General features: G+C 43.5%; 3 protein-coding genes across 3 annotated transcripts; 2 read left to right on the top strand and 1 right to left on the bottom strand.

Annotated features, from left to right (window-relative positions):
* The first annotated feature begins 57 nt into the window (after positions 1–57).
* HIP1 (HSP70-interacting protein 1) lies at positions 58–2,397 on the top strand. Its single transcript, XM_078591930.1, has 10 exons — positions 58–218; positions 594–744; positions 835–922; positions 1,000–1,080; positions 1,163–1,227; positions 1,311–1,451; positions 1,537–1,653; positions 1,716–1,979; positions 2,060–2,117; positions 2,192–2,397. The coding sequence occupies exons 1-10, from the start codon at positions 109–111 to the stop codon at positions 2,287–2,289; spliced, it is 1,173 nt and encodes a 390-aa protein (XP_078448056.1). The 5' UTR covers positions 58–108; the 3' UTR covers positions 2,290–2,397.
* A 1,133-nt stretch (positions 2,398–3,530) lies between these two features.
* PYRB (PYRIMIDINE B) lies at positions 3,531–6,099 on the top strand. The gene is made up of 5 exons (XM_078591931.1): positions 3,531–3,972; positions 4,635–4,774; positions 4,848–5,021; positions 5,101–5,337; positions 5,763–6,099. The coding sequence occupies exons 1-5, from the start codon at positions 3,558–3,560 to the stop codon at positions 5,868–5,870; spliced, it is 1,074 nt and encodes a 357-aa protein (XP_078448057.1). The 5' UTR covers positions 3,531–3,557; the 3' UTR covers positions 5,871–6,099.
* Positions 5,714–23,807, bottom strand: LOC144716713 (DNA photolyase). The gene is made up of 14 exons (XM_078591929.1): positions 23,475–23,807; positions 22,921–23,054; positions 22,667–22,816; positions 22,482–22,593; positions 22,078–22,402; positions 20,767–20,980; positions 20,442–20,531; positions 7,938–8,193; positions 7,708–7,823; positions 7,193–7,288; positions 7,066–7,113; positions 6,875–6,985; positions 6,076–6,166; positions 5,714–5,989 (listed from the first exon to the last, which is right to left on the bottom strand). The coding sequence occupies exons 1-14, from the start codon at positions 23,728–23,730 to the stop codon at positions 5,901–5,903; spliced, it is 2,088 nt and encodes a 695-aa protein (XP_078448055.1). The 5' UTR covers positions 23,731–23,807; the 3' UTR covers positions 5,714–5,900.
* Positions 23,808–24,551: the final 744 nt, after the last annotated feature.

Genomic DNA, 24,551 nt, shown 5'->3' with positions numbered 1-24,551 from the left:
GCTAAGACGACGTGGAAAGTGAGAGGATCATCCTGAGTGGAAGCTACTAGAAGGCGCGATACTCGTATATAAAGCGGCGAACTTGGCTAATATTCAAAGATTTCCGAGATGGATTCAGCGAAGGTGATAGAGTTGAAGAATTTCGTCGAACAATGCAAGGAGAATCCTTCCGTCCTCTCCGATCCTTCGATCGCCTTCTTTAGAGATTATCTCGAGAGGTAATTCCTTTTGTCACAGCCGAATTCGTTGTTCTTCGAGTTCCGGCTTGTCTGAAACCCTAGATTTATTCTGCTTTCAATCATCTTCCTCCGCTTTTTCTGAACACTCCGCTTTTTGATTTTAGAGTAGAGGAGAATTAGTAATCGTAGGGACGAGTCCTCTTTTGATAGATTAATGATAGTTCCAATAAGATTTCGTAAATCGAAAAAAAAAATCCATTTTTTGATTTATGTTATCCATTCTATGTCCGGAATAAGGGGGATTCAGAAGTGAAATTTCAATAATTGACGGATCTATTCACTCTATCATTGAAATGAATGAAAAATGAGTGTTAATTTTTGGCTCCTTCTTGTTTTCCTGTTGCGTTGCTCCAGTCTCGGCTGCAAGCTTCCTGCGTCGGCGTATGAAACGAAGAATGAGGACTTTTCTCACAAACATACGGAATCAGATGAAGATGAAGTGGTGGAATCTGACGTTGAACTGGAGGGGGAGACTGTTGAACCCGACCATGATCCTCCTCAGAAGGTGGCTCTTTGCTCTATCTTCAATGTTTTCATTTCAATGTATTCGAATTCTGCTTCTTGTAATTTTGATTGGATCATGTTAATTCAACAGATGGGAGATGCATCTGTTGAGGTGAGCGACGATAACCGTGAAGCTTCTCAACTGGCCAAGGGCAAAGGCATGGAAGCGCTTTCGGATGGTATATCTCATGTCTCTCTCCTAGATCATAAATCATGGTTCATCTTTCCTTTTATAAAAACGATGAATGATACTCAGGCAAACTGGACGAGGCCATTGAGCATCTCACTGAAGCCGTACTGCTAAACCCATCCTCTGCAATCATGTATGCTACCCGAGGTAACATCCTTTTCATACTTATGTATTTCCACCAAATACCCAGTTGCTTATTTGATCAATATTCCGAGAAATTATCATGCAGCTTCTGTTTTCATCAAGATGAAGAAGCCAAATGCAGCTATTCGCGATGCAGATGCTGCCTTGGAGGTAATCTCTCCAACTTAATCACTTGACGAGTGATATTATGACAAAGATATATGTTATTTGATATTCATGATTATTTTTCCAAGATAAACCCGGATTCGGCAAAAGGGTATAAATCTCGGGGAATGGCGCTGGCCCTGCTTGGGAAATGGGAAGAAGCCGCAAAAGATTTGCACACTGCATGCAAATTAGATTACGATGAAGAGACATCCGCTGTGCTGAAAAAGGCAAGAATTTAAATATATAAATGGCACAAGTATTTAAGTATATAGCTCAATGTTGAAGCCACCACGCTGAGATTTCTTGGTGCAGGTTGAACCAAACGCGCACAGGCTTGAAGAACATCGCCGCAAGTATGAGCGTCTCCGCAGGGAAAGAGCTGAGAAGAAGGCTGAACGAGAGAGACAACGTCGCCGAGCCGAAGCTCAGGTATAATTTAAAGCATTATTCGTATTTTCTGATCTTAATTTTCTAAATTATTTTCTTTTCAGGCCGCCTACGAAAAGGCCAAAAAGGCAGAGCAATCGCCGTCTGGCTGCAAGTCTGGTGGATCTAATTGCGGCCCATCTGACTGCCAGCCTGGTGGCTTTGGCAGCTTTGCTGGCGGAATGCCCCAAGGAGCATTCCCAGGTGGCATGCCAGGTATGCCAGGTGGCATGCCAGGAATGCCAGGTGCCATGCCAGGAATGCCAGGTGCCATGCCAGGAATGCCAGGTGCCATGCCAGGAATGCCAGATATGAGCAAGATATTAAACGTAAGTAATTTTCTGGGCAGCATAGAAATCATATGCTATGAATTTTATATTAACAAACAAAGGCCGGCCTGGTATTTCAGGATCCGGATCTCATGGCAGCATTCAAAGACCCAGAGATCATGGCCGCTCTGCAAGATGGTAATAAAAGAATCCTCATTTTTCCATCTCTGATTTTTCCTTTTTTAAAAAATTTGTTTATACCAACTTTGCAGTGATGAAGAACCCGGCCAACTTCGCGAAGCATCAGGCCAATCCAAAGGTAGCACCCATCATCGCCAAGATGATGGGCAAGTTTGGAGGCGGAAGGTAGAGAGAGAGATAATAACGTCATGATGATGATGATGATAATCTATCTTGGACTTTTCCTTTTTTGAAATCCACTGAAAAAACAGATGGGCCTTTCTGGCCCACAAGGAGATTTTTGCGGGTCCCACTAGAGATTGCCACGGGTCATCTGTCACGTCACTTGACGGAAATAAGATGATGTGACGGCGACGGTGATGGTTTTAGAGGTTTGTGACGGTGATGGATGACGAAGTGGCCGTGATGGGGACGAGACAGTGATGGGACGGTCGGGTTACGGCCGTAATGGAGTTTTTGAAAAGTTAAAACAGAAAGAAAATACGAATAAAAATCATTACTTTTAATCTTTCCTATGGCTGAGATTTTGCCATGTGACATGGTCATTTTGATTTTCGTCATCGCCTATGAATAATTGGAGATATACCCCTCCGTTCAAGAAGGGATGTAACGGGACTCCGTAGGGAGGGACGGTGACGGGAACATGACGAGTTCTTATATGCTGGGACAGGACGTTGATGTGATGAATGTTTCGTCATGTCACCGTCATGTTTTGTCATCCGTTTCATCATGTCTGGGCCGTCACGTCCCTAGCGTTCCTAGGTCCCATTGATATAGTTCTGGTTCGTCCCAGACATGGACGAAGAACGGGACGGGACAAATTTTGTCCCGTCCTTCCAATGTTAGCTCAGGGACGAAGGACGGGAGGGTTCTTCATCCACCGACAAAAGAACCGACCCATCCAATAATCTCGGGATGGATTTTCGTCCTGTCCAGTCCTCCTGGGATGCATTTTCGTCCCGAAATTCATCCCGGACGAAAAAACCCACTATATTTTTAATATATTAATATAGATTTTTCTAAGGGAAATATGGAGGAGAGAGAATGCAAATGGATACATATACAACTAATTCTGAGCGGCGTCAGTTTGCATGTGCTAAAAAACACAAGGACCTTGATGCAAATTGGCATAGCGAGGCCACATGGCGAGATCTCAACCGTCGGACATGAATCCGGCAGTTTTTCGTCCACATCCGTCAGTCCATCATCTGACACCTCCGGACGGACGGTTTTTTCGTCCCTGTGACGAATTTTCGGCCCGAATTCGTCTGTAACCCCGGACGGGACGATTTTTCGTCCGGGACGAAAAATCGTCCCGTCCGCGTCCCTGAACTATACTGGGACCTAGGGAACTGATTCTCTTTAATAGAGAATCAGTGGGCCACTGATTCTCTATTAAAGAGAGGAGATAGTAGAGAAAGGAAGATAGAGAGATCCATGGCGGCGCTGTCCAGGCAGGTAGTCCCCGGGGGGCTGAGGGCTACGGTCGGCCGACCGAACCCTCGGTCGGCGAGGGTCCGGACCGGCGGTCGGCAATGGCGCGGGGGAGCTCGTTGCGGTCTGACCGCGAAGGGGGGGCGGTTCGAGCTGGAGGACGTCGTGGAGGCGCAGCAGTTCGACAGGGAGATGCTGACGAGGATCTTCGAGGTGGCCAGAGAGATGGAGGAGATAGAGATGGGATCGAAGGGCAGCGAGATGCTCAAGGGGCAGCTCATGGCCACGCTCTTCTACGAGCCCTCCACCAGGACGCGGCTCTCCTTCGAGTCCGCCATGAAGCGCCTCGGCGGCGAGGTCCTCACCACCGAGAACGCCAGGGAGTTCTCCTCCGCCGCCAAGGGAGAAACCCTCGAAGGTTCATCTCTCTCTCTTCCTCCATCTATGCCTTGATCTATGATGCTGCATGTGTTGATCCATTAGAGATATATCTATTGCATCGATTGCATCTAAAGATCCGTCCATCTTTGCAAATATGTGGTGTCTTATAATCTGTCGATCTATTCATCAATCTATTGTTGTGGTGCTCCTGAATGTCTCTTTCTAAATTAATATATCCATCCGTTTCTCTCGAAAATCTCTCTCTAAGTAAATTATTTTAAAAATATAGCTCTCTCGAAATAAATATATGCATCTTTTAATGTATATTATCTTTCTCCGCGTATGGATTGATGTGTGTCTATTCACCCATCCATCTGTTCATTCATCGATTGGTGTCATAGTCTATATAACTATATGGATCCATCTCTCTCAATCTATTTATATGTATGTATATATCAGTCGATCCATCCAACCATCCATTGATTCATACTTCTCACTTTATGTATCCATCCATCCGTCTGTCAATATCAGCAATCAATCCATGAAAATTCATCCAATGTATCTTACTGTGATATGGGACTCCAAGTCTCTGTCTCTATATTGATGTATATATATATATATATATATATACATCTACGTATATCTTGTCTGCTAAAAGTCTGATCAAATAATCTGAAGAATTACGGTCGCTATGCGCAGATACAATAAGGACAGTGGAGGCTTATGCAGACATCATTGTCATGAGGCACTTTGAGAGCGGCTCAGCCCGGAGAGCAGCTATCGCAGCTGGGATCCCCATAATCAACGCCGGGGACGGCCCAGGCCAGCATCCCACTCAGGTTTTGTTGCCTGTGCTCTGAACTACTCAGAGTTTAGGGTTTAAGGTTTAGGGTTTATGCATATCATGTGTAGGCACTGCTGGATGTGTACACCATCGAGAGAGAAATTGGTAGGTTGGACGGCATAAGCCTCGGGCTAGTCGGAGATCTCGCTCATGGAAGGACTGTAAGGTCCCTGGCCTACCTCATCGCAAAGTACAAAGGCGTAAAGATCTACTTTGTGTCTCCAGATGTCGTGAAGATGAAGGTATTAAGTTTTCCCCATTTGGCATCAGCTCCTCATCCCCATAGTCTGCAGAAGCAAACTTCTTTCTTCTCTCTGACAGGATGATATAAAGGAGTATCTCACCGGCAAGGGGGTGGAATGGGAAGAGAGTGATGATCTGATGGAGGTTGCCTCCAAATGTGATGTGATCTACCAGACAAGGATCCAGAAGGAAAGATTTGGGGAAAGGATAGATCTCTACGAAGAAGCCCGGGGAAAGTATATAGTGGACAGGAATGTTCTTGATGTTCTTCCCAAAGAGTCTGTCATCATGCATCCTCTTCCAAGGCTAGATGAGGTATATAGGCAGGAGGGTTTGCAGTCATTCTGCTCATGATTTGTTTTTAACTGGATGATAATTACAAGATCATCTTCATCGTCTTCATCCCTTGTCTGCAGACAAGGTTGACATGGATGATTCGCCTTCGTCCCCGTCATCCTTAAGACAGACAAATGAGGCAGACGAGATGATGACGAGAGGAGGAAGAGTATTTTATGTACTATAGTTTTCTCCAACTAAATGTGACTTTCTCTATCTCCCCTCATTCATCTGGCATGAAGATGAAGATGACAAGTTCATCGTTGGCATCGTCATCGATGCAGAGATAGGATGACGATGCCGCTGGTGAGAAATAATTTATCCAAGCCTGATAGGCGGCGGGCATGCACTAGTCTTGCTCAAACAAGAGGAATAATTTATCTTTGGACTTGCCTCTTTTTCAGATTACACATGATGTGGATGCTGATCCGAGGGCCGCGTACTTCAGGCAGGCGAAGAACGGGCTGTACATACGGATGGCTCTTCTGAAGCTTCTTCTGCTTGGTTGGTGAGAAATTTTACAGAGTATTTCACCTTTGATTTCAAGAAGAGGAGACAGCGGCTGCCTTATTGATCCATTCTATTATGATTGAGTTGACCAATTTGGGCTGCTCGTCATGGGGGCAGTGACCTAGACGAAGAAACGAAGAGAATTGCAGGTGTTTTTAAATTTATGAGAGGAATAATTTGTTCTGGTCGGCGATAAATAATAATTACCTGCATGTAGTTCTTTGATGGCGACTCCCTTGCAATGTTCTCTGATCATGGATAGTCTCTTCAGGGCATTGGGTAGAGGGTCTTTGGTTCCCTAGTTTAGAGGGATACATCAAATGTTGATTTCGGCGTCCAAGAATTCGGTAGAGGAAATATATAAAAATCTGTTTAGTTGGTTTAGAAAACCGAGACTTTAGAGAGAGAGAGAGAGAGGAAATATGTAGAGGTCGGGTCTTTGATTCATCACTATAAAAGACGCATCAAATGCTGCTATCCCTGTCTAGGAATTGGGTGGAGGATATACATTAAAGTCTTTCTGATTGATTTAAAAACCCTAGGATTTTGAAAGATATCAATCGGGTAAAAGAAATAAATAGAAGTCTGGTCTTTGATTCCCTAATTAAGAGATGTAAATCAAAATGGTGCTGTCCGTGTTCAAGAACTGCGTGGAGAAAACTACATATGTCTTTTGATTGGTGTAGAAAACCTACAGTTTAGAGGAATATAAATGTAAATCTGTATTTGATTCCCTCGTTTAGAGAGAAATCAATTTGTGTTGTCCGTGTCAAGGAATGGTAGAGGAATACAAGAAAGCCCTTTTAATTGAGTTAGAAAACCTACAATTTGAGGAGAGAGGGATCAGCTAGGTAGAGGAAATGTATGGAATTGGAGTCTTTGATTCCCTACTTTGGAGAGAGATATCAAATGCCGAAGTCCTTGTATTTGAATCAAGTAGAGGAAGTATATTAAAGTCTTATTGATTGGATCAGAAAACCTACATCAATGGGGTAGAGATGTATACCTGAATGATGAGAGCCTTCCCACCGAAAGATGACAAGAGATAGTTTAGAGGAATGCCCAAATTGAAATTGAAGATGCCCTCCATGACAATGAGCACTCCTGGGTCCTCAGACTACAAAACTAAGTAAAGGACAAACGACACTCGGTAAAGAAAGCTATGTACTCAATATTGAACTTAGTGGGTGAGGATACTGCTCTCAGCATTTCTTGGAGGAGGGGTTCGTCCACTCGAGTCGGATTCTGCGAAAGAATTTAGAAAAATTAAGAACAGGTACATGATAATTGCAGCAAATTTCTGGTAATATTTGAGTTTTTGTACAATGGGGTAGAATTTCTTCAGTATGCTCTCGGCGTTAAGCTTCAGGTATGCCAGCAGCAGCCGAGAGCCTATCCATGTCAACCATGATGGTCTCGTCTGAGAGAAAAATGAACTTAGTCTGAAGATTGAGGAGCACAGTTGCCAAATTTGGGATACATTCAGCCAAAAAAATATCATTCTTGAAAAAAAAAGTAATAAATTCACAGTTGAGGCATTAAGATATCACAATACTAGTATAGAAAAACCAAATTTATCCAATTTCTAATAATTATTAATGATGTTATGGTTAGGGGTCGCGTAATGGGAAAAAGGCATAATATAATTGCAGCTAAACTCAGAAAGTTTGTACAAAAATCCATTCATGAAAGGAATGATCAATTTCCTCGTATAGAGAGTAAATTCGTGAAGAATATAAGAGTAAGTTTGAAGATAGCTTAATGATGTATAAGAACATGCGAAATACTAAACCATGCAATAATTCACACGGAATATTTTTGAGGATAAAATTCCCTTGCCTCTTCCATTAATAGCGGAGATGAATAACCAGGGATAACTGAACCAGCGGTGTTCAAGAGGACAACCGTATTAGCCAACTCGGGCCAGAGTCCAGCTACCAAAGCAATAAAATAGCCTGCAGGGAAGCCCAAGGGATAAACGAAATATCAAATAATATAAAATTATTTTTTAAAAAAGGAATAATGTAAACTGAGAAGTCTATTCTGAGAAAAAAAAATTTAACAAGTACCTCCGATTGAATTACCGACGATATGGACTGGTTCTCCAATGACATCTACAATAAAATCTCTCACTAATTCAGCCCAGAGTAGTTCTGAGTACCTCACGTTTGGTTTCTCCGATCTACCAAATCCTAAAAGCGTGATTGCCCAGACTCTGTTCCCATCATTAGCTATTCCTGAAATATTGTCCCTGTAATGCTCGGAAAATGCGCCAAATCCGTGAACCATGAGAACTGCAGGACCCTCCGTCCCCACAGCCGTGTACTGCATCAGGAAAATTACCAAGTCATGAAATTTTGTAGCTCTGAGGGATTTTTCTTCCACACCCAGATTTAACTTCTTGGTTTTTCAGATGATTATGACAGATATGCAAAACAACCTCAATGTTGAGCGGATTTCCAAAAAGATTGTGAGACTATGGAGAATGCACAATCTGATGCCATGAAGTCAGAGTAATTGATACATTTTATTCAAGAATTATCAAAGAAGGGACAAAAGGAAGAATGGTCAACCAAAGAGGGGGGGGAGTGCGACAGATAGATGGTTACTGGAAGCCCTTTTCAAGAACGGCAGTTGCAGGGTCAACGAGGCTGGAGAATCAGGAACGAGCCTGCTGAACCAGAGAAGGCAAGCTCTATCGAGTTTTCCCCTGTTTTATCTCTGTATCTCTGATTTCTGATTATTTGTTTCAGTTACCTGCATGTGAACTACCTCTCTTTAGTCGGATCCTCCGACCTACCTATGTTTCTTGATTGTTACTGGGAGGATGTTTTTTGATACGTTTGGGCTGTATCAGCAATACAATGTTCATTCTAGTAAAGATGATTCATCAGGATCAGCACCATCTTTTATGAATTGAAATGAGACACAGCTTCCAGTTTCATCCTCATCATTTAAGAAACCTGTGCTTCTTCAAATAATTTCGATAAATGATGCATTTAACAACAGAAAAAAATTGATTGCTTTGAGAGAGTTACATTTAGAGCAGACCAATAAAGATGAACGTTCGTGTTTTCTGAAAAATGTGGGATTGAATCAATATCCTTTGAAACATTAAAATTTCATCTCTCGATGCATTTTTCAGTCTAATGATGAGTAGCTCCTGAAGTTAAGCCACACCCCTGTAAAATGGTGTACATAGTTTGTTATAAGCGAGAGAGAATTGGTTGTGGGTCTTTTCGGTGTTGGAGTTTGTTGTCGAATGTGTTGTCAAATGTATACATTTGTGAATCGGACTTGGATCAGGCCCACAAATAGTACACATGGCCCCAATAAAAGATTACCCGATTTACTTAAATGCCAAATCGGGTAAGTAACGGCTAGTCAAACTAGCCGTTACAAACTAGCCGTTATGGGCTAATCGCAAACTAGCCGTTATGGCTGATATGTACATATAAGAACGATGTGTTGTAAATAAAGTGTGGTTCTTTTTCTCTTCTTATCTCTGTCTATCTACTCCACCTTCTTTTCTCCAATACATCACGATATTCTTCAGTGTTAATGGTTCTCAATAAGTAGAGAAGATGAGACCATAGACAGTGAGCCCTTCCCATTGGTTTTTTTATCAGTATATCTATCTAGGCACTCAGGGTGGTGGGCCCTTCCCATCGCCCTGCCACTCTCTCAATCATGTTTTCGGATGTTATGATTTCCATGTAGATCTTACAAAATCAAGAAATGTGACGAGAGAAAGAGAGGAGAATGGGAGAGATGGAAGAAGAATGGGAAAAGAGGAGAGAGCGATAAGTTAATGAACCCTCAAGAACTTCTAAATCGGGAGATCTTGCCCTAACGGCAGCCCGATACAGCTCCTCATGTGAAGAAACCATAAAATGATCATTCATCAACAGGTGTCTCTAGTGACCTTAATAGGGGAGTATTTATAACCCAAAGATTCTCAAGAATCAGTTATTTTCTCACCTAAGGCTCAGTAACTGGCTGAACCTGTTGACCAGGCCTTCTGTGATGAGTCCTTATCAGGACTCTAACATCCGAAACATTTCAATAGGCTCTGACTTTATTCTCCAATATTTCTTGAATATCATGTTCACTAAGTCGATCAAAAAGACATACTCAACCACAACCAGCAAAGATATGCGTAGAACGTAATTTCTCAAAAAAAAGTAACCTTGAGGGGTACAAAAATGTCAATATGCTGAAGATCGTCCAAGTGCAGATATTTGAGAAAAGTAAGAAAAAGAGATAATTTTATTTCACACAAAAACGGTACATGAATGAACGTTTTTCATCAGTACTTATAGCAGCCTTTTGGGCAGTCGCCCAACGGCTAGTTAATGGCTAGTTTTCACTAGCCGTTAGCTTTTGCGGTGGGCCCCACTATCTCCTGGTTCTTCCTTCTAGTGGGCCCGATAGATCTCCTATTGGATTTGGGCCATTTTCTCTGGGCTTGGACTTATGTGGCACATATTTCTCAACACTCCCCCTCAAGTGCAGGAATGTATACTTATCATTCCAAGCTTGGATCTCAAATATTTGGTTCTCTTGATTGGTAACCCTTTAGTGAAAATATCTGCACATTGTTCTTCAGAGCTCACGTACTCCGTATTCAGGTCTCCTTGTTCCAAGTGTTCCTGTATGTAAAATCTGTCTATGTTTGCATGCTTCATTCGGTTATGATCCACTGGGTCATGAGCTATACTGATGGCCGATTTGTTGTCGCAGCGGATAATAATTGGCTTTAGAAAAGTCATCTTCAAGTCTTCTAATAAGTTCTTGATCCACATTGCTTCATCAATTCCCTTTCACATTGCCCGAAATTGAGCTTCTGTGGTGGATTTTAATACTACGCTCTGCTTCTTGCTCCTTGTTGATATGATTATTATCGTTTCTGTATTTTTCTCTCTCTTGTTAGCCCATTAAGGGCCCTATCTCTAGTCAGCCCATTAGGGCTTCCTATAAAACCCTGTAATCTCTTTCATTTCTTTATTAAGAAGTAGTGTTTTCTTGTTCACATGGTATCAGAGCCATAACCCTAACCCTAATCTGGGTTTCCTGGGCTTGACCTTGCGCTCCGATCTCTGGCGATTCTCACGTCCCCCTGATCTCGCGCTCCGGTCCATCGCCGTCCGCCGTACCCTGCATCTGGGGTCGCGTGCAGCAGTTCGCCGTGCGCCATCTTCCGTCGCTCGCCGCGAGCAGCCGCCCGCCGCAAGCAGCTGCCAGCCGTCGCGCAGCGCCGCCGCCAGCGCCGCAGCCGCAGCGCGCAGCAGCCAGCCACGCAGCGCAGCCGGCGTGCGCAGCGCAGCAGTCAGCCGCGCCGTGTATCTGCCTGCTTCGGCCGCGTCATCCACCGTGCCGTGTATCTGCCTCAGTCGAGCCATCAGCTCTTGCCGATCCCACTGCTCGGTGCAGCACCTTCTGACCGTGGTCTACTCTGATTGAGTCTCCGGATCCTACAATGACGAATCCGGTTGCTGCTGATTCGCCAGAAGCCCAGACCTCTACTGTTACGCCAGACTCGACGCCGGTATCGACACCACATGCATCTGCGGTGCCTCTTGAGTCCGGGAATTGGTCGTCCTCCCCTGGACCATTTTCTCTGCCTAGGATGCCTCCGGATGGCATGTTTACTGGATTTAATCTTCTGCAATGGCGCCAGTACGTCCAGATCACTTTAAAGGGGCGTCTCATGCGCCATCTTCTAGAAGACGGACCTCCCCGGACCGATCTCAAGTATTATGACTGGCTGGACATTGAGGGGGTGGTTCATCGATGGCTCTTGGACAGTATTTCACCCAATGTTAAGGGTGAATTCCTGTCTCTAGAGTCGGCTTGGGCGGTCTGGGAAGCGGCACTCGAGAGCCACTCTAAGAAGCACAACATTGCGACTCTGTACGAATTGGTGCATCGGGCCGCCAACCTGCGTCAAGTGGACCGGTCTATCATGAAGCGGTACGGGCTCAGCTTATACATCGGGAGACTGGTCTTACCTTCAAGGATGCACTCCGCAGTGTGAGGGTTGAAGAATCTCGCTTTCAGCAGACCCAGAACTCGGCTTCGGCACTTGTAGCACAGTCCTCTTCGTCTGCGCGCCCATCGACGACTACACCACCCGGCACTTTGCCGCGTAGTCCGACTGCTCGGACCGAGGAGTCTCCTAAGGGTGATCCTTCGCTCTTTTGCAACTACTGCAAGAAGCGAGGTCACTCCAAAGAGACGTGCTACAAGCTTCAACGAAAACGCATGCAACAGAGCAATCTTGCTACTGTCGCACCTTCTGTGAGTCACGTGCCTACTCCGGGTCAAGTACCGCTGCCGTATGGTCTTCTCCCGACAAGTGCCTCGCCCGCCAGTTTTACTCCGGAGGAAATGGAACGTCTGCGCCGATTGCTTGATCCTCCAGTCGTGGGCTCATGCTCCTTGGCCCACGCAGGTATGTCCACCATTCTTCCTACATCTCCATTCCCTTCCGGAAACCCTTCTTCATCTTCCGCTTGGCTTCTTGATTCCGGTGCTACCGCTCACATGACACCTAATCCCCGAACCTTTGTGACTTATGAACCTGTCTCTGGATCTTCCAAAGTCAAGACTGCTTCCGGAGATCTTCTCACCGTGGTAGGAATTGGTCGTGTGGCCCTCTCCTCTTCAATAACTCTACCTAAAGTCCTTCATGTTCCCCGTCTTACCCATCATCTTCTCTCCTTATCTCGCCTTGTTCGCGATTTGAACCAAGATCTTACATTCTCTTCTACTTCATGTTTTTATCGTGATAAGGTGTCGGGGAAGCCGATTTCCATTGCTGAGGAGCATGAGGGGCTCTATCTTCTTCGGCCTCCTTCGACCTCTCTTGCTGTTGCTGCTGTCGCCGTTTCCCTTTCGGCCTCTCACGAGCGTTTGTGGCTTCTCCATCGACGTCTCGGCCATCCTTCCTTCGTCACTCTTTATCGTCTATTTCCCAAACTCTTTCAAGGTCATTCTGTGGACCGGTTTGTTTGTGACGCTTGTCGAATGGCAAAACATCATCGTACTACGTATCCTCTCTCGTCCTCTCATTCATCGACTCCCTTCTCTCTTATTCACACCGACGTGTGGGGACCATCCCCAGTTCATAGCACTTCCGGCACTCGGTGGTTATGCATTTTCATTGATGACGCTACTCGATTCACTTGGGCGTATTTCTTAAAGAATAAATCGGAGATATCTCGTGTTTTTCCCCAATTCTATTCTCTTATTCAAACCCAATTTTCTACATCCATTAGTCGCTTCCGCTCCGACAATGCTAAAGACTACGTCAACTCCACGTTGAGCACCTTCTTCCAAGAAAAAGGCGTTATCCATGAAACCTCCTGCCCATATACCCCCCAACAAAATGGTGTTGCAGAAAGAAAATTCCGTCACATCTTTGACATGACCCGGAGCCTTCTCTTCCACATGCATGTGCCTAAATATTTCTGGGGTGAAGCCGTCTCCACTGCATTCCATCTCCTCAATCGCCTCCCATCTCGAGTGCTTGACTATTCCATTCCAATTGATCGTCTTCAGCATTCTTTTCCAAACCTCTCTCTCCGAACCAATCTCACCCCTCGTGTTTTCGGATGTGTCTGTTATGCGCCTAACCATCAACTTGGTCGTGATAAGCTCAACCCTCGTGCCCTCAAGTGTGTGTTCGTTGGATACTCTTCCACCCAAAAAGGTTATATCTGTTATCATCCACTCTCTCGTCGTTTTATCGTCAACAAGGATGCCACCTTTGATGAACTTCTTCCATATTACTCTCCTTCTCCTCCAATTCTACCACCTTCTTCACCTCAACCCGATCCACTTGAATTTCTCATTCTTCCTCCACCCTCTTCCTCGTCACCAGTCCCTAGCCCTTCCTCGTTTACTCCTCCAAGCGCGTCTCCTCTCGTGGTTCCTATAGAGACCGTGTTCCCCAGTTCTCCACCAGCCCCCGTGTCCGAACCTTCTATGGAGATTCCGCCTGCTCCTACTGCTGATTTCTCCACTCCTGCCGAACCTTCTTCGGTCCCACCGCTTCCTATATGCCGCTGCCCGCCTGAAAAGCGTTACGGTATCACCCTTGCTCGTCGCAAGCCTCGGGTTGCCCCTTCTCCAGTCGTCCCTCCTCCCTCCTCCTCCACACCTCCAGAAAACTCCTCATTAGCCATGTTGTCTTCCCCTCTTCCTTCTCCCCTCTATCCCTTAGAAGCCTCTACCTCCTCTCATCGTCTCTCCTCATCCTATCATGCCCTTCTTACCTCCCTTGATGCCATCTCCCTTCCGAAGACGGTGGACATTGCCCTCTCATTTCCGCATTGGCGTCAGGCTATGGAGGAGGAGCTCCACGCCCTTGCTCTAAATGAGACATGGGATCTTGTTCCACTATCGCCAGGCAAGCATTTGGTGGGTAGTCGTTGGGTTTATGCTGTGAAGCACAATTCCGACGGCTCTATTGAGAGACACAAAGCACGTGTTGTGGTGCAAGGGTTCACACAGAAGCATGGCATTGATTATCAGGAAACGTTTGCTCCTGTCGCCAAGATGAATACTGTCCGGATTCTCTTGGCTCTTGCTGCAGATCGTAGCTGGCTTTTGCAGCAATATGATGTTAAAAATGCTTTTCTGCATGGTGATTTGACTGAGGAGATCTACATGGCACTACCTCCTGGCTATACTTCCGTAGTGCCGTCGACTCCAAAGTCAGTTGTCTGTCGCGTGAAGAAAGCTTTATATGGCTTGAAGCAATCTCCTCGTGCGTGGTTTGGCCGTTTCACAATGGCCATGAAGCACCGGGGCTACCGCCAGTGTAATGGAGATCATACCCTCTTCTACCGCCATTCCACGTCAGGGGGAGTCGCTATTCTTCTTGTGTACGTGGATGACATTATTATCACGGGTGATGATACAGAGACCATTACTCAGCTGGCTATGTATCTCTCGTCCGAGTTTGCTATTCGCCACCTTGGCCCGTTGAGGTATTTTCTTGGCATCGAGGTGGCCTATTCTTCAGACGGGATCTTCATTTGTCAGAGAAAATATACGGTGGATCTTCTCTGTGAGCTTGGAAAGGAGGACTCCAAGCCTATTTCGACACTGATTGATGCGAATCATCGACTTGGTGCCGATGCGGATGATGAGCTTGCTGAGCCTGGACCATATAGAAGACTTGTGGGCAAACTGATTTATCTCACCCACACTCGTCCGGACATTGCATATTCAGTGGGTGTTCTGAGTCAGTTTATGCAGACTCCTCGCAGGAGCCATCTCTATGCTGCTCATCGTCTCCTCCGTTTTCTGAAGGGCACCTTTGGCCGTGGACTATTCTTTCGTCACCATACCGGCCTGCGTCTTGAAGTCTACACCGACGCCAATTATGCCGGTTCTGTGGTTGATCGTCGGTCCACATCTGGGTATTGCACCTTCTTGGGCGGCAATCTGATTACTTGGAGGAGCAAGAAGCAGAAGGTGGTCTCCCGATCGAGTGCTGAAGCGGAGTTCCGTGCCCTTGCGCATGGTCTGTGTGAAGCACTTTGGATTACCCAGCTTCTTCGTGAGCTACGGTGTTCAGTTATCTCCCCTGTCCAGCTGTTCTGCGACAAAAAATCGGCGATTAGCATTGCTCATGACCCCGTTCAGCATGATCGTACAAAGCACATTGAGATCGATCGCCATTTCATCAAAGAGAAGCTTGAATCGGGAGATTTTTGCACGCCATATGTTCCGTCCGCTGAACAACTTGCAGATATCTTCACCAAAGGGCTTCATGCCCCTAGGTTTGAGGAGCTCTGTTCCAAGCTGGGTGTGGAAAACATCCACGCTCCAGCTTGAGGGGGAGTGTTGATATGATTATTATCGTTTCTGTATTTTTCTCTCTCTTGTTAGCCCATTAAGGGCCCTATCTCTAGTCAGCCCATTAGGGCTTCCTATAAAACCCTGTAATCTCTTTCGTTTCTTTATTAAGAAGTAGTGTTTTCTTGTTCACACTCCTCCATGTAACTAAGTTTCCTCCCAGAATTGTGCAATATCCCGTAGTTGACCTATAATCAAGTCGAGAACTAGCAAAGTCAGAGTCAATGTATAAGATAAGATCAATCTTACCTGTTCATCGGTGTGCAATGCCCAGGCCTGGTGTTCCCTTTAGGTACCTGAGAATTCTGTTAGCAGCTTGAAAATGCGAATTTCTAGGTGAGTGCATAAATTGACTTAGTACATTCACAGCATAACTTATATCTGGTCAAGTATATGCTAAGTACAAAAGTTTTCCTATTAGACTTTGGTATGAAGTAGTTTCTACTTTTGGGTCACTTTCACTCAAAGTTAGCCTATGATTTACCTCAATTGGTGTCTCACTTATTTGACAGTTCACCTGTTTTGTTTCATTTAGAAGATCTAATATATATTTTTGTTGTGTCATTAAGATTCCCTCACTTGATCTCGCAAACTCTATGCCTAAAAAATACTTTTAAGGGTCCTAAGTGTTTAACCTGAAAGTTCTCATTCAGGTGTTCTTCAAGTCTCTTTATTTCTTCCAAATTGTTCCCAGTGATTATTATGTCATCTACATATACTATTAAAATAGTTAGTAGATCCGTTGTACAATGTTTAAAAAACATAGTGTGTTCTCCATTACACTGGTTATATCCTAACATCTTCATGGCTTGGGTAAATCTTCCAAACCATGCTCGAGGTGGTTGTTTCAAACCATCTAAAGCCTTTTGTAGTCTACACACTTTCCTTTGTTCTGTTGGTTCTCATATCCTGGAGGAATATTCATGTAGATTTCCTCCTTGAGGTCTCCATGTAAAAAAGCATTTTTAATGTCATATTGGGTTATTGGCCAATCTAGATTAACTGCCAAAGATATAAGAATTTTAATGGTGCTCATTTTAGCAACTGGGGCAAATGTTTCCTGGTAGTCAATTCCATATGTCTGAGTAAACCCTCTAGCTACAATTCATGCTTTGTACCTGTCTAAACTTCCATCCGAGTTGCACTTTATAGTATAAACCCATCTACGATCCACAGATTTCTTATCTTTGGGACGATCCACAATTTCCCAGGTTTTATTTTGTACTAGTGCTCTCATCTCTTCATCCATTGCTCCTTTCCAACTAATATTGTTCATTTCTTCTTTTGTGGACTTAAGAATAGTAATGTCTTGGATCTTAGTTAGAAATACCTGGTATTTGGATGATACTTTCTCATAGTTTAGACAGTTTGCCATGGGGTATTTCACAAATTTTTGAGTCCCCTTTCTCAGAGCAATTGGCCAATGACCTCGTTCAGTTATAGGGTCAGTATTATTTGCGTCTTCAGAGATTACTCCCCCTTCAATGGGTACCTCTACCTCTTCCCCTTCACCCAAATCCGTGTCTTCAGGTTGACGATCCTTTTTCTTTCGTTGGTAGTATTTTGGGTATGGAGTAAGTTGGGATGATGTGGAAGTTTGTTCAGCTACATTCTCTATCCTAGGTTCAATTAATCTGAGCTCCTGATCAGTTCTCGGGGAATTATCCCTGATACTTGTTCTGACTTCATTGTCGAATACTTGATACCTATCTGGAAATTGTACTGATTCAGGAGTATGTTCAGGTTGTAATTCAAGTCTTGCAGCCTCACTATTGAGTATAGAAGCAGTATCTAAGTGTGACTCAGTGCCTCTTGGTTTGTAATAAAAATATTTTTCATCAAAGATCACATCCTTGGTGACTATGTACTTACGAGTGATAGGATGGTAGAATTTATATCCTTTTTGTGTAATAGAATATCCCACAAATACACATTTCAACCCCTTTGTTGACCACTTATTCTGTTTGTGTGTGTGATTCTACACATAACCAACACAACCAAATATCTTTGGGGGTAAACCTGTTTTTAATCTCACATTTGGGTAGTATGCCTCAAGCAAGTCAGGTGGACTTTTGAATGCTAGAATGCTTGAGGGAAGTCGATTGATAAGGTGTGCAGATGTCATAACAGAAAAACCCCATAAATTTGTAGGAACATTCCCTTGGATTAAGAATGTTCTTCCTTTATCCACAATATCTCCTATTTTTCTTTCAGCTACACCATTCTGTTGTGGAGTGTATGGACATGATGTTTCATGTCTTATTCCTTCAGACATAAAGAATTCAGTGAGCTCAGTATTAAGAAAATATTTTGCATTGTCTGTTCTTAATCCTTGAACTTGATCACCAAACTGCCTTTTTATGAGGTTACACAATCCTTTTAGATTTTTGGTAACCTCATACTTATGTTTGAATAGAAAGACCCAACTTTATCTACTATAATCAGTGAGCTCAGTATTAAGAAAATATTTTGCATTGTCTGTTCTTAATCCTTGAACTTGATCACCAAACTGCCTTTTTATGAGGTTACACAATCCTTTTAGATTTTTGGTAACCTCATACTTATGTTTGAATAGAAAGACCCAACTTTATCTACTATAATCGTCCGTACATACTAGGAAGTACCGGTATCCTAGTATGTCTGCTTGGGGAGATGGCCCCCAGACATCACAGTGAATGATCTGGAAAGGCTTTAGCATTCGTGTATGACTTGGTGGGCATGTACCCCTCTTAAAATTTCCCAATTGGCATGCCTCACAAACGAAATTTTCAACAAGAATGTTCTTAAACAAATTTGGATACAAATGTTTCAGAAGATGATAGGATGGATGACACATTCTTTGATGCGTCTCTATAGCTGTTTCCTCACGAGATAGCCTCACTTCTGCCACCTTGGGTGTATCTCCTGGGTGTCCCATGGGAAGGTAGTAGAGCCCTTGATGAACCCTAGCTAGTTCAATCCTCCACCCGAGCTCCTTATGACATAAATAAGCATCCAGATTATCAAATAGGATATTATACTCCCTACATTTTGCTTGTTGCTGTACAGATACTAGATTTATAGATAGTTTTGGTACATGCAACACATGTTTTAACTCACCAATGTGTTGGATGTGCAGACTTCCGATGCCAATACATGCAGACCCTCCAACGGCTCTCGCCTGGCAATTCCAACGGCTAGTTTAACTAGCCGTTGGCCTTGGGAATTGGGCCCGATTTGGGCTGTAAGTGGGCCCGATTAGGAGCGATTTTGGGGCATGATTTGGAGCCCGTTTAGAGGCCAAATTAGGGCCTGTGTAGGCCTAACTTGGCATGTTGTGGGGCAGGCTCTTATCTTTGACAGGTCTTTCTAAATCACCCTTTTGTTGATTCTGAGTTCTTGCTACATGTGCTGTGCTTTCAATGGCTCCTCTAGCTGAGTTGAGTCTGCTTTCCTCCTGCATGACTTTGGACACAGCTTCATCAAACGTAGGCTCATCCTCTCTATTGTAGAGTTGGCTTCTGACTGTCTCAAATTCTGGCCGAAGTACTTGCAAAAACTGACATAATCGATTTGTTGCCTCGTGTGCCCTTGCTACTGGATCAGTAGAGGGTGGCCTTCAATGATCTAATTCATTGTGGATATCCCTCAGCTTGTTTGAGTAAGTCAGAACATTCATATCTCCTGGTTTGAGTGTATAAGCTTGTATGATAAGGTCAATAATTTTGGCCTTGTCATTCTTTTTGGAATGACTTCGATGAACAGCTTCCCATAGTGTTTTTGCAGTTCCATATGATGAATATTGAACTAATTGTTCTGCAGCAATTGAATCCAACATCCACCCAAACGCATACTCCTCTTCGACTACCCATCTTGGATAATTCGGATGAGTGTCAGGTGGACAAACCTCAGTAAGATGGTGTACCAACTTCCTGGGCTTTAAGGCAGCTTGAATTGTCCTCTCCCACAACAATAAATTTCTGCCATTGAAAATATTGCATTTTTCCATAACCGGAAGTGTGGTAATCCATCTATCGGTAAGAATCATCTGATTCCCCAACGGTGGCATTACTTCTTCAGACGAAATCTTGGCCATGTTCTCTGCCATGACTTTTGTAGCTAATCAATAAGGAAAAATACTGACCTTTAGAACGAAATCAGTCCTCCCGTGGGATGACTTTGATGCAGAAAGTCTTCAGAAGTCACTTGGTTGGCTCTGATACCATGTCAATATGCTGAGGATTGTCGAAGTGCAGATAGTTGAGAAAAGTAAGAAAAAGAGATAATTTTATTTCACACAAAAACGGTACATGAATGAACGTTTTTCATCAGTACTTATAGCAGCCGTTTGGGCAGTCACCCAACGGCTAGTTAACGGCTAGTTTTCACTAGCCGTTAGCTTTTGTGGTGGGCCCCACTATCTCCTGGTTCTTTCTTCTAGTGGGCCCAATAGATCTCCTATTGGATTTGGGACATTTTTCTCCGGGCTTGGACTTATGTGGCACATATTTCTCGATCAAAAAGGCATACTCAACCACAACCAGCAAAGATATGCGTAGAACGTAATTTCTCAAAAAAACAGTAGCCTTGAGGGGTACAAAAATAAAGAGAGAGAGAGAGAGGACAAAGGCCCAATGGGCCTGCCCACTTGCATGACAGAAACCAACAAAGGTATGAAATCTGTTAATTGGGCCTAACAAAACTCAATTGGGAAAGGAAAATACCTGGATCAAGTGACCATTCCAACGCCATATTCGAATGGGATGGCGGCCTTCTTCATACAGTTGACTCTTCATGGCAAGCAGCCAATACCACTGTTCCACAAGGAACAATAGCTCGGTTCAAAGTTTGGTCTCTAAAATCATGGAAACTATTTTACAAGCAAATGCTATGAAGAGGTGGCGTTTTAGCTTTGCAGAGAGACTAGAATAATGTCTCAAGTGTCTTACGTACGCTTTGAGACAAAAGGCAATGAGAAATATAAATCAAAATGTAGAATAAAAAATTAAATTTAATGGAGAATCAAATTCAAAATTTTCCTACTATTACCTCTATCGACTCAGCCGCATCCACTGCAGCTGAAACTGTAAAGATAGAATAACCAAATGGAGATAAGAAACCTCCATTCCGCTCCTTTTCATATTTTAAAGCTTCATAATGGACTCTCCTTCTTGAAACGATTCCCAATGAAAGAGCAGCACCAAAAAGCGCTCCAAACGATGCCCCTACTCTGCTTTCAGTATAACGCAATTTCTCGTGTAGCCTTCACAATATTAAAGTCAAAACATGGTGAGTAATAAACGCTAGATCCATACAATCATGCATTGAGTATTTTGGATTACCCTAAAATGTGCGCACAGAATGATCAACCGAAAACTTTTTGGTTGCGAAAAAAACAAAGTAATAATGATGAAAAGAGCTTCCGCATTGAGTCTAAGTTGGTTTTGCATTATGGATTAGTACTTAATTCTGTGGGATGTAAATGAGAAACAATAGATTGGGATGTACAAGTAGTGTTTGTGGACAATCCAAAAGCTATGATCGTCATAGTCCGCAGCACAATTATGATTTTGTCATCTTCATGACTTCATCCTGGCCAGAGATGAATGACCATGACCATTTTGTCCTCGTCTCTCGCCATCTTTAAGAGGTTGACAGAGGTAGAGAGATGAGAGGCAATAACAAGACACAATCGTCGCAGTCATCATACCTGTGGATGAGAGACAATGACGATAGTAATTTTGTCATCGTCATCCCGGTAAGATTAAACATCAATGATGGAGAACACAGTATCAATCAGTTTTCAAGGAGGAAGCGGAACCTTCATAAAACCGGTTTCATAACAGATAACAAGCCAATTCAGATGGGTTATTCTTCCACGAGCCAATCCATCTTTCTTAACTTCTCTGTAGTAATTCTTCTTTTTTGAGAGGCGTTTCAACATTGGAAGCTGTTAGGCGACACCGGAAAACGATTCATCAAATTTAAAAAGGGTTTTCTGATATAATTTTGTAATCACCTTTCGGCCTGTTGAAGTCACACTGAATGAATTTTAAGTATGCGAGTTTGAGCCCAAAATTATGTTCTATGTAGCGGGTTTAAATTCTCAAACGCTGAAAGAAGAGAAGTCATGAAAGGTACATCGTGTGTGCTAAAGTTCATGCACATCATGAAGGAGGCGCATGGTTTTTTTTTCGACTCGGTCTTTTTTGCGTTTGATTAAAACAGGCATTAAAAATCAATGATCCTTTCTTTGCTTTTTAATTTGTATGTTGATACCCAAATAGAAATAGAAAAAAAAACAAGAGGCGAAGAAGAATGAGGAAGCAATCACAAATTCTACTAGGATTAAATACGTACTCTTGCCAATCGCCCCTTGCTGTTCCCTCCAGATATCTCAGGTATGCCGCAAATCCATTCAGGAAAACATCAGTGCCTCCCCTTACAACGTTACTCTTTCTGGATAGAAAAACAGAAGGTTCGGATTTTCCTTTTGCCGTGGCTTTTGTATCAGAAAAAGAGCCTATGCCCGCTTCAGGAATCGATTCTTTAAGGCCTCGACCGACCTTGCCACGACTTAAAACGTATGAAGCTGGTTTTCCCTTGATGGAAGTCCAGCTTTCGTTCAACAATGAGCCAGTGGAGCGTAGATAATCCTTGAGATTATCAAGTGTAGGTAAATCGGCTGCAAGAAACGTAAATATAAGAAATGATAAACAAAAATGAGCTATAAATATGACGTCAGACCTTTGTCAAGAATTCACCTCCTAACAGCTCAATTTGCAGGGGGGGCAGTACTGGAGGTGAAACTGGCGCATTAATTGGAATTTTCAATTTTTGAAATTTTCGGTAGGAAGTGGGAAGTTCTCTGAAGCTCTGAAAATTGGAAAGCAAAAAAAAAATTATTTTCGGAATTTTATGGCGTCAGATTTTAACACCATTGTGTAACCTTTATGTCATACAACGGAGCCTCCCAAGTGGAAAACTCAAGCCTTCCCCAAGAAAATAATGCAGAGGATAAAGATGACTTCACAAGGCTGGAGACTGTACGAAAGTTATACTCGACCTCCTCTTCTGAAAATATATGGGTAGCCTTTACCTGTTACATTTGAAAAAAATAAATATCTGTTTCAAGGGTTTCTTCCCCAAAATTTTCAAACACGGAAATTTTATCCAAATAAAAGCATATTAGACGCTCAAGACCTGATTTGCAACTTTCATAATTTCATCTGACGCATCTCCAAATGCGAGAAGTAAATCGGATCCCTGATCCCTCAACGCCTTGCGAAGGTCATGTAATGAGAACAGAAGCAATTCTAAAATATCGTCTCCATAGCCTGCAGGAGATGATGCTGCAACATAAATTCTGCAACCAGAAAGTCGTTCTTTTTTGAAGGAATCTCGCCCAAATTTTTTTTACTATAGATTATCGGATGTGCAATAGACTTTGTGGACCTCTGTTTATGAATTTATAATAGAAGGGACTCATCGTATATTTGTGCATCGCCATTACAAGTTAAAAGAGACCCAAAAGTTCTACATAATTTCAATTCACAGAAAACACAGAAACCTGAATCATTTCATGCACTACTAAGTTCAGAAGTAATTGATCATCCAAGAGAATCCGATGATTTCTTCACAGAGAAAAAAAATTGAATAAAAAATATTTTGGTTGTACTTAATAAGCGTAAAGAAAAGACCAATAAAAATAATCCCCTCCATCCAAAAATTCCATATATTCAAGAAGAAAAGCTCACCGCGGAGGAATCTTGGGTCGAACACGTAAATCGGAACGACCACTGGATGACGGGAAGCAGCGAGGACGAGCCCGGGATGATCATCCAATCGGAGATCGCGCTTGAACCAAATCAAAGCAGGCCCTTCAACAGCCTTCCCGTTGTCTGATCCCATCAAACACCTCACAGAGAGCCGTCTGCATCGATTGCGAGGGACGACGGAGCTCGGCCGAAGAAATCGCCATGAACGATGGCAAGAACTGAAGGAGATGGCCATGGAAGAGCGGATCTACGTCGTCTTCTCCGATTTCGCAGAACGGCGACGCCATTAAAAGAGCAGAGCTCGTTACCGTCAACCGTCCCTCGTCGAGGATGTTGCTCTTGTGGCGGGAACGACAGCTCGCCTGGCCCACTTTAAATCTGACCGTGCAGTCGAAGCCGTCAACGCAGACGAGAATGAGAGGACGATGACGACTCGTCTGGTGTTGAATTGTTCTTGCCTGGATGACGATGACGATGAAGATGAATGAAAATTTGTATAGTTTGTTTTTTTTGCCTATGTATGGCACCCAACCTACTAACATATTTGAGAGGAAATGAGGATAATGATTAGTTGTCGTCGTCATCGTCCTTCGTCTGTCTTAGGATGACGAGGAGAATGACATGTTCGTAACTGTCATTTGTAACATAGGGAGATAGGACAATTTTTTCATCCTGGGACGAAAAAGCCGTCCCGTCCAGGGATTCGGACGTCTAATGAGACGGAGACTGTCAGCAAGTGTTGATTGACGAACGGTACGAATGTACTGAAATTCCAATTTTATGATTTTTTCTTCAATTTAAGAATATCTACAACTTAGGACTTCTATTGTTTTCTGTACCCGACATCAGCATGCCAGAGGTGTGCTGGTTTCCTGACATGAAAGTTTTCAGAGAGGATGGCTCCCCGACTGCATGGTTTTTGGACAAGACGATTCTGAACAGGATGGTTTCAGATGACTCCAAAAAAATGGGACGCGGGATGAAACAAAAACTGTCCATAGCCATCCACCCATCCCCGTCCATAATGATCCATTTCAACACTGTAGACTACTATGA

Source organism: Wolffia australiana, chromosome 2 (assembly GCF_029677425.1).
Source record: "Wolffia australiana isolate 7733 chromosome 2, ASM2967742v1".
Lineage (NCBI taxonomy): Eukaryota > Viridiplantae > Streptophyta > Magnoliopsida > Alismatales > Araceae > Wolffia > Wolffia australiana.
This window is presented reverse-complemented; position numbering and strand designations above follow the sequence as displayed.